Source organism: Bombus fervidus, chromosome 14 (assembly GCF_041682495.2).
Source record: "Bombus fervidus isolate BK054 chromosome 14, iyBomFerv1, whole genome shotgun sequence".
In the NCBI taxonomy this organism is placed as follows: domain Eukaryota; kingdom Metazoa; phylum Arthropoda; class Insecta; order Hymenoptera; family Apidae; genus Bombus; species Bombus fervidus.
Genome location: NC_091530.1, coordinates 4427414 through 4443318, shown reverse-complemented (window position 1 = coordinate 4443318; position 15905 = coordinate 4427414). Strand labels below are relative to the sequence as shown.

Here is a 15905-nt window from a genome sequence, read left to right as displayed (position 1 = left end):
ATTACAGCGAACGATGGTAGCGTCCATATTTTCATTTCTCGATGTTAACCTCGCCCCCGTGAGACAGCTTTACCGCCCCGCCACCGAATTGAGAAATTTAAATCGCTTCATGGAATTTTTGCAATCTTCCTGCTAACATTCTGCGAGATGTTGAGTAATTGCTTGATTTAATGTGCCCGTGAAGTTGCTATTAAACGAGCGTTTCTTTAGGATGATTCAAAAATAATTGAATTGTCTGTTATTTTTATAACCCTTTGTTGGATCAAATATGTTTAATTAGACGGTGGATACTACTGCGATGGGGAAAATGATAATTATATTTTTTTCATTGCATTAATTAAAGACAAAATGTGTCGTTCATTTATTTTCAAGTGTTACTTATTATGATTTAAAAAAGACCGCCAAAGGACATCAAATTGAAATAAGAGTTGAATAATAAAATACGGACTGAACTATTTTCCTTGCAGAAGTTACACAGACATATACTATACATATTTCTGCTTCGTGATTTCGTTATTTCTTATTCGTTATTACAAATTACAATTGTTATCGTTGCGGTATTTTTCTTTTTCTTTCTTTATGGTGCGTTTCCGTTGGATTGAGATTTATTTGCCTTTTCCCTAAGAAATTTCTTGCTTGATGATGTCATCCGTTTAAAAAGATGAATCTCTCAAAGCGGCCGGCCTGTTATAATAAAAATAAAAGTGAAGATCTTAATCGACGACGACCAACTATCTTTTAATACGGATAATTTATGAGCTTTTAAAGATAAAAATTCTTCATCTCTCTCTAACTGGTTTCATTAATTTTCTTCTTTTATCTTAATTACGAGTTTTATGTTGCATCATCAGCGACGAAATTGTCTTGATTTCTTTTTATTATTTTAATAAACAACTTCGAGTCACTGTTCATTATTCCATTATTTGAATAATATTGTTTATTAAATCAAAATTAAATATTTCTTTATTAATTATATCGGGACGTAAATCATGATTTAATGAAAATTAAATTTTCTTCATCTTGTTGTAACGTCCGCTTCTATTCATTATCGTCATTTTGAAGAAGAAAAGTTGTTTTTTGATTTATTCTTTCACTTTTTTGTACACGCAAAACAAGACATTTTTTCCACTTATCGAGCAAGTCGCATTTATTATTAATCACATATATGTTTGCAAAATATCATATATGCAGCTTTAAAAGCTCATTCTTTCATTCGTGCTCAATATGCTTTTATCAAAGTAGGTACTGTCGATCGAATGGCAACGTTACGAGTCATACATTCTATTATACGTTGAATAAATTTTATTATATGAATAAGTACAGCGAGGAACGAATGACTTTCTTTATTCGTTCAAATTTTTCATACAGATTTTAGAAGTACGAAATATCTTATCAATTCGACATAAAAGTATACCTCTTAGAGATCTCTCTATGTTAGTTATTAGTTTTTGAAATATTTGCAATCATTTTTAGATTACTTTTTTGCGTTATTAAATTAAAATATTACTTTTTTCTGCCTTGAAGTGTGTAACTGTTTTCCCTTATCCTTGGCGAAGAATTTGCTCGATGTTAGCAATATTGTTTTTTCATTTTCATTCCACTCATTGCGAATCGCCATTGCGTGAATTTAAAAGAGCTATCCCATTATCCTATTAAAGCGTATGCATGTGCATTTCAGTAAATGTTCCGAAACACATTTTCTACATCGTTTAGAAAGGAAAGAAAAAATATCTGAAACAACTGTTGAAGCATAATATAGTTTTCAATATTGAAAGCAATTTTCCATAGACTGGCGTTACAAACTTAACATTCTTATTTTTTTTTTTTCATTATTTCTGTAGGACATTATTCATATTTTATACTGTATTTTACCCGAATTCTATTTTAAAGCTATAACAACGGAGTGCGACAACTTTGAATATTTTATATTTTTCATCATTCCTCGTCGACCGTTTAAATGTCGTCATAAACCAATGAATTCGATAACTTACCGTAGCTTTTTCAAATTCGTTTATCTCAATCGAATTCCGTTATAGCATCAAAGTGCAACGACCTTGACAAACGGAAATCGAAATCCGCGGGCACGGCCGTATACGTGGGACGGTTGCAAGCGTTACGCAAGGCTATAGTCCTCGATCGTGATTCATGATCGACGGTTGCTGCCAAACGCCCGCAATCGCCTTTCGCCGACTGATGCAAATGCGTGTCCACACTCTTGCAACGAATTCCTCGTGTTACACTAACCTCGACACGTGAGAAATCGTCTGTAGGTTGACGCGCATACAGTCGTACCTACAGTAGCATACATAGACGTCGCGTCATTCGATGTTACGATCGTTTTATCCGCCACTTTTATGTATTTCTATGGATATGCGTAGATTTTTCTGCTGACAAGAAAAATCTCTTCGCTTGCTCGTACCATAAAAGAGTTCGTAATAAATTTCAACGTCCATTTGGTTTAGGAAATGATTGCTCGGGGATTTGCTAAAAAAAGAGTTATATATTCCATAAAGAACTTAGATTCCTACTAAGTTTATTACAGTATAGAATAGAATAACAGTTAGATTTTAATAACAAGTAATTAATAATAAAAACTTTCAATATTTTATTTCTCGAGTCAGTCATTATTAAACCTAAGGTTTTAAGCAGTTTCGTGTCCTCCGTTTTTTATTTTGTTCTACTTTTGCTAGTCTTTTATCCGTGGAACCTTCTACCTCGGAAGATGCTGATTTTTCGATCTAAGCTACGGAGACCTTTTTCATACCCTTTGAGACTCTGCTTTCTTATCTCTGAGATTTTCTTCTCTTTTAGAACCGAAGATTTGAAACTATATTTTGTAAATTATTGTAACATTATTTAGTTTAACACGATTTTTATAATCTTTGTCCGGTTTTAACTCACAGTTATACCTTTCATACTTCCATGTGTTAGTAAAATTTCGCCACACCCTTAACGCTGCTGTAACATATGTAATAAGAAAGAACAACCCTCGTGTACACAATTTTAACGCAACACTTATTTATCTTAAAAGAGCCGTCAAGATATGTAGAACATTTCATAAAAGGTGGATTTCCTTTTTACAAGGGGTACTTACGCTGAATAAGTTCGTTGTATATAGTAGCCATTTTCACGGAGCAGATTTTCAACACCTTTTGAAGACTTGCTTTTTCCGTAAGAGATCGCATTAACGAAACACGTTTCAGCGAACCCAATTTTCCGGCGTCCGTATCATCCGCCCCCGCTTTCAGTCTCAAGAGACGGACTTTATTGTTTTACTCTGGAACAACGCTAACGTTTCGAATCGTTTTTGCGCTAATCTCGCGCCTTTCTTTCACTAGATCGCGTATCTCTTCCTATGCAATCGTTACAGCCCCCATTTAGCCCCGTTTTAATCGCTATCGTTTCGGTTTTTCATTTCACGATATCTCTACATCTGTTTTTACCTGCGCATTTAGCTCTATGTCGGAAATGGTTGTATCTAAATACAGCAAAATCGAGTAATAATCGATACTCGGAATATTGGAATGATACGAAGAGTATCGTAACAGGACTATCAAGAAGTTTTTCGCGTATCTAGAAATGGTATTTCAGTGGAAAAGGGAATTTTGTGTCTGTCATTTTTTAAGGATAGTATAGATATAGAATAGCTTAGGAATAATGTAATATATTATTCTTATGTCAAAGAGAGTTATGTATACGTAGAACGTAGAAGAACTTTAACAAGAAAGAGTAGTTGAAAAGGATTGTTAGGAAAGTTGGATCTTTTTAGTTAGTTTGTGTTTCTATATTGAAAGAAAGTGTAACTTTATTTCTTTCAATCTTAGTAAATGTCGTGCATTTTAATTGAAGTCTCTCTGTAAGTAGATGGCATTGGTCAAGTTGCTACCAGTATTCCTTCGTTAATATCTTCGTCTTTAATTTTAATTGTAATCAGAATATTTTAAAATGTACTTCGCATTAGTTACTTTTCAGCCTAACAAACAATTAGATTTACCTATTTTTCATTTATCTGTAGTGTTTTTACAGTTCCCACATAAATATCACTGGAATTTTATTTTATCCTGGAATCAACATTGCTGCGTTATACAAGAATTATCCAACATACAGATTTCATTATGACATTCGTATCATGCATTTAAAGAAAGAAAAGGCATAAACGTATAAATCGGAAGAAAATTTGATTATCACACTATATCGATATCGATTACATTTTTAACCCATTTGCATCATGGCTCTAATTAAGAGGACTGGTCCCTATCACCGCGCGCAGTCGGTCGTAAGTGCAGTAAATGACATCCGAATTCTTCATGGAATTTATCGAAAATTTACTGTTCAAAACGATTGGTAGACAATGTTGCTTCGCAAACATCGCATCTTACATTCTTTATAACGGAGGAAAAAAGCAAAAATTGTTTATTTAAAGAAAACTTATTTAGATTAAAATGGAAATAAAAAAAAGCAGTCGCAGCGCGCGTAATAATCCGCGCTTGGTGATAGAAAACAGTCGCAGGATGCAAATGGGTTAATTAATTATTTCAAATACGAAATACAGTAACATCGAAACATTTAATTTCAGATTGCAGTGGTTGATATTCGTCCTGTTCTGTGTGACGCGCGTCAACGCGGACTTTTTCAACGAGAAAAAAGGTAAGTGTCAGTTCATTCAACGATAATGGGCCGACTCGGGGGTTGGTGATTCAGAGATTCGAGGACCATTTGTCCCTCTCTGCCCTTCCAGACGTCGTCTACTATGACGATCCGTGGTACAAAATTCTCAGGAGGGCTCTTCACTCGTCGAGGACTTCTCAAGAATATTCAGCGGGTTTTTTACCAATCTTTCTCGCGAACTTCCAACGTTATACGTTTTACGTGAGCAATGCTTCGTTACAAAGCTATTCGCGAACCGTCCGCAACAAGCTGAACGAAATTTCGTCGGTTTCTGTTCAAATCGCTTTACATTTTTCAGTAAGTCACTTTTCGTCTGTGTTGTTTTAATATTCATATCCTTTTCTTTTTTACTGCAATAGCTTCTTGTTTTTATCGATTAATAATACTTATTAGGAAATTATATTTATTAGGAATTGTTAGCGATTGTCGGTTTAATTTTAGGATCAAGCTGTGTATTGAAATAAATATTTAAAGGACAGTTAATATAAATATAGAGAAGTAAGAGGAATATTAATGGAAAGGACAAAGTTAAAAAGGATTGTTCTATCAACTTGAAGTGGTTTGTTTTATTTACACTGTATTTCATGTTGATACCAAAACTTCATCAAATACATGTAAAGTATGAACAGTTTGTTTGTCGTACTGATAGCTCCTTTGAATTCAGTTATAGCTCGAATTTCTTCCGTCGAATGTGGAAAGTGCAGTGATTCTTTCTGAACCCGCGGACTTCTTTCTTACTTAAGTGAGGTCGGTCACTCGTAAAAACGGATCGACCAGCCATTCTCTATGGACCATCTCGTTGAAGTTGATGTAACATGAAGTTAGGATCTTTATTTTTGGATTTTTGAGTTACCCTTATATCGCAAAAGTAACAACGACAAATTCGATTATTTTAGATTATTTGTTCGTCCATAAGATGATAATAACAAAATAATATTCTTTTATCCTGCATCATACATGAGTTTTCTTTAAATAATTCTCACTCTTTAACGTTGCAGTATAATATGAACGCTTTAAGAATAATTTGCAATAGCAATTCTATTAAGGGAAAGTATGATAAATACAGGATTGTAAAAATTTTATGGTGTTGTAAATTTTCACGAAACTATTTCATATTTCCGAGCAATTTTCCATTTTTCATGAAGTGAGGTAAAATATTAGCAGTAATGCGAAGCAAGTTTCGAAGAAGAATGGAGATTCCCGAAGAAGGATTTAATAAAAATCTTGCTTGAATCGTGATTACAAAGCCCTAATATCTTGAAATGGTTTTATGATCATCAGCATATCTTTATTTCCTCCTTTAAGAATTTCATAACCCGAAGAGTCGCTTCCCAGATTCAGCAGATATTTCATTCCGGCGAATCGTTTTTATACAGACCTTCATTTCGTTTCCGGCATTCTATATTATTCTGATCAGTCGTTATAAAATCGGGGAATCACGGTTGAATCGTTAAGAAATAATTTGTCGATTCTTTCATTTTTCCTATACTGTCACTGTATCGACGAATATATTAAAAGCTAAACAAATATTTTTCTTTCTTCAAGATATTGGAGGAAATTTGTAAAAAAGGACGTGTCACGGTGATGTTTCCACTTAAATCGATATCATTCCATGTTTTAAATATCTTTTTACTAAAAGTAAAAGTATCGTATTATTATACGAGTATTTCTTCAACAATAAATAAATAAATAAAAAAATATATAGTGTAATATATATGTATATATATATATATGAACTTTAGATTTTTAACATTTTTTTTAAATAATTAAAGAAACCCACACGTTATATTAACGTTTGAGAAGATATTCTGAAATTAGTTTATGGTTGAAATACCATATTTTTCTTAACCAAAATAGATTTAGTTTTTTAACTTGTCGTTAACATTTATTAAATTTCCAAATAGCTAATTATAAAATTTGAATACGCAACACGCTATCTGTACTAAGAAAACAGTCGCAATGCTCAAAATCATTTCAACGATAATTTAAGATTATGAACGATTCGCATTCATACTTTAATTTCCCAAGCGATTTTGCGGCGATGCATAGACGCAATTCTAAGGAACTGTCTCGAAGACAATCCGAAGTCGATAATCCACGAACGCAAGAAGCATCGCGTTATCCGGAAGCTCGAAAGACTCAGCCGCTCGGTGAGTTTCCGGTTCTCTTATCAGGGGCGGATGCAAAGAGGGTAGGTCGGCTATGTCGGTGGTGTTATAGTATAGGAAAGCGGGGTGAAAAGGGACGAATAGCTCCCACAGGATGCGAGATAACTCTCATCCCCATAGCCTCATTTGTACCCGCCTCTCTTCTTCCTCCTTCCATGGTGAACGGTTACTTTTTGCATCACTGCCTCGTCAATATTTAACGACGCATCATTGCCAATCAGTTTCATCTTTCTTCCCTACTGTTTTAAAACGATAATTGAGAATATTTAATTATAACGGCTAATTTTTTACAATTATTGTGGAACTTCTGATAAAATTTAGGGATTTATCAAAGAAATATAGACGTAATTAAAAATATCATAAATTACAGTAATAGAATAGAAATGCTATTGTTAGAATGAATGATATTAGTTTATCTTTTAAGCTAAATTGAAACGTAAGGAATAATAGCAAAAGATTACGCTAATTACATTGAAAAATTCTTTTTTTTAATGATAGTACTGATACTTTAAAATATCGATCAACGTAAATGTAGATATTCTTTTATGATAAAAGATAGTTTCACTGGTACTGCATAATAGGATCGTGAATAATTCCTTTTTCTTTTTTTTTTTTTCTTTTAGAGAGAATACAGATAATTGTTTAGTTTTTATTTTTAATACATTTATTCGATAAGCTGGAAACTAATTCCACGTGCAATTGCATTGGTCGTCGTAACGAAAAGAAAGAAACGATCCGAGAATTCATTGTGGTTCATTCATCTTTCCATGAAATTGTTCTTGCAACAAGATAATGAATATACTTGGATGCGTTTCAGGAACCGTGCAAATAGAAATTTACTGCTATTGGTTTAATTATCTTTCCAGCGTACATTTCAGCGAAACAGTAGAATATGGACACGAAATAGATAAATTACTAGAGGAACATTGTCCACGTTGATTTATCGCTGTGAGAGTTTGACCGATTGAAATTAAATTCAATGGCATTCTACATCCTCGAAGTTAGTCAATATTCCTTCTGATGATAGACTGCAAGTTAGTCTAAAGATAATCGTTGAAAATATTTGTTCTATCCATTATGTCTAATCTTTTCTAAGAATAAAAGAAAATATATATATATATATGCTACTTTATTTCGCGCAATTGTACATAACATTTTTTCTTACAAATATTTAAATTTTAAATTTTTCCGAATTGTTACCGAAAAATAGTATGAAATTTAGTGACACGGTAGTAAAAAAATATGAAGCATGGTTCTCCGTTGTCTGGCAGACGAAGCGTTCAAAACTGTTTTACTGTCGGTCTGTTTACCTTAGGAAACAGCGAGGAGAATTGCTTCCTGAGAATGTCGCGAATAAGGAACTGAAATATTACAAATTTGCATCGAAAATGTTTTAGTTTACACGACCAGCTCGACAGTTGTTCCGATCGTAAAGAAAATCCTTACTTCTTCTTCTCCGGCACGCTCTCCACATTACATTTTCGATTCGATTCCTCGATTACATTTTCATACTCAAGAGAAATAATGCGTTAAAAAGACAGTGATGACTCGAAGTATAAATATCTCTTAATCGAGAAGAATATATCTGCCATTTCATTAAATTATTAAATTAGTTTCGGATGTAAAACATTCTTTTTGCCACAAGATTTTATAATGATAAATATCGTTCATAAATATCTCATTTCAGTTGTATTGTTAGAAAAATAGAGCTAATAATATTTATTGGCATTTTTGAGATGAATAAACTATACGTATGTTCAGACTCAGTTTCAATATTACGAAATGTTTATAATTCCCTTCAGAAATAACGTGTAAATTTGTTATATTACTTATCTTTTCATAGAAGAATTTCAGACTATTATAAATTATTAGGATATCAAATTCATAGAAGTATAATCACATAAGAGTAATGATGAGCTTAAGAATTTCATCTTACATCGCTATAATTTTATCAGAAAAGTTATTTGAAGTCTAGAATTCTTCAATTAAAAAGTTTTCAAATTTGTAAAACAGAACTTAGATCTTCAACAGGCAAATAGGGAAAAAATATCGAGCTGAACATTATGGGGAATAGCGGAACACGCCAAATGCCGTAGCGGTTACGATTGATAGCGTAATTCTTTAGAAATAAATAAGACGTCGCGGTCGGCTGGATTAAAATTTATGAGCAGAAGCAAGGTCAGTTAAAAATCGGAGACGAACTAACAGTGACAGTTTCTTTTCAGCGATGAGGGGAGATTATGCGGGAATGCGCTAAAATAATGTTCTTACAATTAATATTCTTTCCAGTTATGCTCATAGAAGGTTACATTTAACAAATCCTTTAATAATTTTCGTCTGACGATATGATCAATATGCATATTAAGACCACACGCAGTGACTACATTTAACATTATTATCTTTTATTATGAAATATTGTAGATCCACGTTCAGTAACGTCTCACGCACATTAATATCCGAAAGTGCTTTCCGAACCAAATTCCTCTGGAAAATTGCATCACTATAAATATCCATTACCCTACGTTACTTTGAGCGACCACCGAAGCATCTTTTTAAAAGCTGTCCCACAACTTACGGAAGTTTATTCGGCGCGACTTTTTCAGGTCAGCTATCCTTCGCGTTGAGTAATACTTAATCTCGTAGCACGTTATTTCCGTATTCACGACAGATGATGAATCTACTTTAACAAATAAGAACGTTTCGAGATTCGTGTTACACGATCACTTTGGTATTTTCGTATCTGTCACTGAAAACTAGAGCGTTCATTAATTTGAAGCTTCTTCGCTAACAAATTTTACCGAGCAAAGCGCGAAATAAAAGGGATCGGCTGGAACAGAAAGGAAGAGGTTGCGCAAAGGATTGGCCCGATGAAACGTTTTACGATACGATGTGCCTCGAATTTCGTTGTTTTTTCTTTGGTGTGTGCCGGATGTGGGCGTCGATCGAATCTCGCATACTTCGTAATCGCAATGGGGTCCAATAATTCGGCATGACTCATCGATCAGTCACGGCTTAAGCTGAATTTACATGCGGCGTGTGTCGGCTAATCGATTCCACTCGTGGATTCCTGTTGCATTTTAATGGCCGTGAGAACGGTGACGTACTAAGAATTTCGTGTCGAATTGACCTGCTTTTTGCTGGATAATCGATTCCCGGAAATTGGAAATGTAAGTGTGATTGTTTCCATCCACTTTTTGGGTCGATCGAATAGGTAGGTTTCTGTGGATGATTTATAAAAATTGATCTTTTTGACAAATATGTTTTGACGTACGTTAGAGAGAATAGTTCAAGGAGCGTTTAGTTTTTAGAAATGAACATTTCGGAGTATCGGAACTGTCACGATGATTCTTTTCTGATAAAAATTATTATGGCCAGATAAATAAAATATGTTGTTGCGAAATCGTTTCTTCCTTTAGATTAAATAAATTAGTTTTTAATATTTTAGTGCCGAAGTCGAATATAAATATAAAGTTTCTCTTGGCACTTCGCTTTGAAGTTCATTTAAATTATTTAGGAAGTTTGGACAACAGATTTGTGTTGAAAAATGAATGTGTTTTGATAAAGTTGAACAGAATTTATATTTTATATTCAACGAAAATGATTGACTTACAATGTTTGTATCAAAGGTCTATTGCTAATTGTAACTCAGTTTATTATTCAGATTGTAAGCATGACTTCATATTTGGGCGTGATTTTAAAGTAACTGGAACAACTCGGACGATCTCTGTCATCCCCTGATGGAATTATTTTTACGATTCTGAATCATGATGACGAAGCACGTGTGTGTCTCATTCGTAAAACATAGTCATGGCATAAATACTTCAATCAAGGTAAATGCAATTCGTCATTGGGGAGAATAAAATGGAATTATGACAACTTCTTTCCAGTTACGATTACCATATCCATTTGTTACTTGTAATAGCTTATATCTGAAGTGTAAAAGTATATTGACAGCAGAATGGATAAATTAATCTAGATGACTCCATCATTATGAGTACAAGGACGATATGTATATAGATACAACTCCATTCAAAATTAAATATCAAATGAAATATTATATTTAATATTCTGAACAGCAATTTGCAGAATTTACTAATCGTAAGACATAATCAATAACCTGATTAATTCTGTTTTATGGAATCACTCGAATAATTATATATCGGCTTATTTTATTAAGTACAGTTTACATTTCTAACGACATACCATTAACGCGATAATATCTGATCAATATACAAAGATAAAAATTATACAAATTATAAAAACCGCGTGTAAGTATGAAAATACTTTGTCCTATCGAATACAAACTACTCCATCATTTACAAGGAAATAAAAATTCTCGTGGAGTTATTCAAAATATTTCGATCACGAGAACTCGAAGAAGCAAGGAAAATGCAAAGTTTAAGGAAGAAAAAGAATATGTCAAAAAAAGACAACAGCTAATCTATCATAAGTAGTCAGCAAGTGATAGAAGCTGTGTGAAATATCATAGTTTGTTCGCAAGATAGCCTCGGGGATATGAATCGGGGAGCGGCAGACTGATAAACCGCAGGATTATACACATGTTAGAGACAAGGGGGTTGATGTTGTACGTGGAACAAGTAGGCGATATATTACAAGCTGGGTTAACCATACGTAGTGAAAGTTGCGGGGATTGTCGGGAAGAGGAGAAAGGGTGAGAACAAGCTTCCAGACATTTTATACTTTCCCGGCACGTTTCGTGCCCAATATATCTCGCCTCGGTCACAGACACGTCTGTAACACGTTTCCGTAATCATTTTCTATGATTTCTGTGTATATAATTTCCTTCTGTTTCTAATATTCTCCTTTATATTTTGTACTATAAAGTTTTTAGAGATAGGGTTGTTCTACAATGGCAGAAAATTTGCTAAATCGTAATTAGTTGATGGTAGATTTATTCCTATCTTCCAATTATACTATTTTTTAGAAACTTTAACATTTTCTATGAGATACAGAGATTTTCTTGTGCGTGTATAAATTATATGATAGTTTACATTTTTTAAACATTGTAATCCATTAATAATTTCTAAGTTATATCTTCGTGCGATTTTTACAATATTCGTAATTTTGTAAGAAAAGTTATTTTTGATTATTCTGAGTTTTTTTAAATCAAGAAGTTGATGTGACTTTTTATTAAAATTTAAATACACTGCTGAAGCAAAGAACTATTCAAGAATTTAAACGATTTTATATAATTTTTCACATTCTTTTCTTATCTGTAAAAAAAAAAAAAAAACAAATCAATTATCCTACGCAATAATATATTCTTATAGAAATTTTAGCAGATAGAATAACGATCAACTAAAAAGTTAATTTTCGTAATTGATCGCGAGTAATATTAATTTGTGAACGTAATTATTCCTTCGCCGCTTCACTTTGAAGGCATATGTATATGTATATGTATATGTATACGTCAATCAGAACCCGTTCGAAAATGTCAATCAATTAGTACGCAGCAACCACTATAACAAGTTGGACAGATAGTAATTACACTGTGTAACATCTTAATGTAATTAACTCTGCCCAATTGCATATCTTCTACACTAGTCAGACAAGATTAATCTGTCATATGACATGCAGATTATTACAATCTATGCAACAGATGTGCTCCGAGTAAATTTCGTGCGATGATAAGAATAACATTGATTTCGTTAATTTGATGTCCAGGAAATGTAGGCATTTTAAAGAGTTCGAATTAGGCTAGAAACAGACTGAAATAAATAATAGGAAAATAAAGTATGACGAAAGTATCTTTAGATGTTAATGAAAATTAAACAATACCAAGTAAAAATTCAAGAGCGATAATTTTCTAATCAAATTATATATATTGTTTTTTAACGAACAGTGATCTCCTCAATTTCAGATAAGTTCCAATGTGAATAAAACCATAGAGAAGAGGTACCGATCAAAGGATAAAACAAATCTGTACTCAGATTCCATTTAGTTTTGTCCATAAAGATACAAATTTTCATAAATATCTGCTGTCTAATAATCGAGTTCTATTCGATCGTATTTTTATGGACCTCGGTTCAAGGGATTCCATCGCTGCAAATAAGAAAAAATAGCGTGGAAAGGGATGATTGTCGGGAGAAAAGCGATTTCGTTTTTAGGTGAGCGTGCTCGTAAAACAGTCGTGGATACTCGCGATATTTCTTGCACAAAATGAAACACACACACACACACGTAAATATATATTGTTCGTTCTTTTTTCTCCTATCATTTTCTTCACGCGTATACCATTTCCTGGCCCGTTTTGTCGTTGCCACAACCATTTTCGTCGATGTCCGTCAATCGAGCACGGACCAACCGTTATTTTCCCTCGCAAGTTCTTCTTTTCTACCGTTTCAAGAATTTTCGTGGCCGTTTCTCGTTTTATTTGGCATTTAAAAGTTTGTGGCCGGCGAAAGCAGCTTGATAAAAGTACGTGATACAGGAGCGTTGGTTTGTCCAAGACAATTCAGCTTCTTTTTTGTTTATACGAAGTTCTTTAGGAAAGAAATCGAAGGATTTATTATAATTTATTTAAAAAAAAATAGATTTGTAATACATTTTCTATAGATAAATTTTCAGCCTTTAATTGCTACCGTTGATTAAACAAATCCCGATGAAATTTATATTTTACAAACAATTTTACAAGAAAAATTTTACAAAATAAAGGGCAAGGAACTTGAAAGGATACATTAATTTTGTAGTAATATTAGTTAAATTTTTTTTTTACTTTCCATAAATTAAGTTAATTGATTTTCAATAAAATACCAACTGGAGCATCTCCACAACTTGATTTATTCGTAGTTGTATTGTAGTTATTTGAGCGCGGTTTGTGGTGGTTCGGGGTCCATCCAACTAAGTTCTCCACATGTCCCCTACAATCATTGTTGTTCACTCCGCTAGTACGCACTAAGGCGTTAGAGTACTAATGTACTAGTGCCGAAAACAGTGGTCCATATGCACTAGAATTAGAGAACTAGAATCCTTGTACGCGAGTAAAACGTTGACGATACATGTGTCGTTGAATCCGCAAAGTAGTCGCTAGTGACTTCACAGTCGATGCGACTGCGAATAAAAAATATAACAAGCAAACAAATTGGAAATTTCACAGAGCATAATTTAATATTTTAAATTTAGGATTTAAAAAGTACCGGGCGTGAAAATAGCCATGTAAATGTGCCCCACGTATAAAGTGCGCTTTAATCTTCGTTATTATTCGCATTTAAGTAATATCATACGAACTCCTGTGGCCACATATACTCGCCTTGGCTTCTCGCGAGGAAAAATTAATAAATAGTGGAATTTCAGCCGGTGAAATCGGATTAAGGCTGGAGAACGAAAATTCGACCAAGTCGTGTGAAAGCAACAAAGCAGAAAAGCGATATTAAGAAGAGAGAGAAGTGTGCGAAACAGGGGAAAGCAACTTTATGCTTGAGCTTCGGCATTTAAAAGCATTCCGCGTTGAAAAGCTGCCGCCTGAGCTAACTTTATGGGAGTTTCTTGCGTGCCATGAACAGAGAAAAAGAGTCGCATTATAGGAGATCGGTAAAAGAGGATGGAAATTGGAAAATCACAGATTCAGATGGACGTTGTTCGGCTGCTGTTATTATTCTTCATTTGGAACGTTATTCGACTGATGATAACGTATTTTTTATATTTATTTTATATATTATATATAATATATTTATATATTATATATAATATATATTTATATATTTTTTATATATATGGCAAAGGCGGAAGAAAGCCAAGGGGATAAGTGAGAGAAAGAGAATGACAAAACAATCTGTTCAAAATTAATTTTATCTTTATTAAAAATAAATTATAACGAATGACTGATAATAATTTAATGATAAGAAATAATTAGAAAAAATTGACGATAATAAATTATAATACCAATGAAATCATAACAGTGGGCATTACTTAAATTTTTATTAATTTTGTACATTTGATAAAGAACTTAATTTCTGAACAGATATTAGATCTAGATAGTATGTATGTAGCTGTAACTGTGATATAAGTTTCCTTTATTTCCATCCACACTTCCAGTTAGGTAAATTGATGTTACTGAAATGTGTAATTTAATACATTTGTGTGTATGTTGCAACTATAAGTGAACATGAAGTCTGAAAGCATAACGTATATACTTGTTGTGTGCAATCATAACATTCCAAGTTTCTGTGTACCTATTTAATTCTGATGTAAGCTTCAATTCAAGTTTATGTTCGATAATGTGTTTCGTACAAAGTGCGGTATATACATATGTATAAAAGATTAATAAAAGAACAGAGTCGCGTAACGAAGTTTCTCGAATGAAAATCAAACGCCATTTCCTACTGATCCTTATTAGTTTATCAATACAATTAATTTCATTTTATGGACAATATAGATTTGTCTACGTATAATAATTCTCTTAATATCTCATTGGATCGTCTCTTTAAAATACGTTACAAACGTAAAAGATTTAGCGAATAACCTAATCACATGACACATTGAAAACTATAACTACTTAGCAAACTAATTCAACACACTGTCAGCTCCAAACTCCAATGTTTAATTCAGTTCAAAAACAAACTTCCCAAACTCACTATCAATGATTCAACGTAACACTCCGTCGACAAAGAAGCAGTTAATCTTTCAGAATCCCACTCTTTTCTTCAATATGACGAGCAGCATGCGTCATAAATCGCGTATCACATATATTATGCGTCCCTCAGCCTTGTATCCCCTAAACGCATAATATCACGACATGGAGTGATCATAAAAGCTCTTTGAGCTGTCGAATGCGTGAAATGAGCGACGAAAGGCGCGTAGCCGTGGAATAAGTCGACTTTATTAGAATTTGTCGGCACACCCGGAAGTAACGGATGCGGATGAGAAGAAGCGAACGAATAGGGGAAGGCGGAAATTCGCGAAGGCTGGGACGAGAGGAGAGCTTTCTCTCACCTGCGGAACGGAAGTGGCGAGTGGCTGGTAACGAATGGTCGTTACTCTCATGCCGGAACAAAAGCCTCGTAAACAAAACACTGCCGCCGGTCTACTACATGCCTCGTGGCTGCACCT

General features: G+C 33.5%; 1 protein-coding gene across 8 annotated transcripts in view; it reads left to right on the top strand.

Annotated features, from left to right (window-relative positions):
* Positions 1–15905, top strand: part of Mp (collagen XV/XVIII-type protein multiplexin) — a 346829-nt gene that overhangs the window by 17598 nt on the left and 313326 nt on the right. For all 8 annotated transcript variants that reach the window (XM_072017339.1, XM_072017338.1, XM_072017336.1 and 5 more), the window contains exon 3: positions 4577–4647. In XM_072017339.1, the coding sequence (XP_071873440.1) occupies positions 4577–4647 (71 nt within the window). The remainder of the gene's footprint in view (positions 1–4576; positions 4648–15905) is intronic.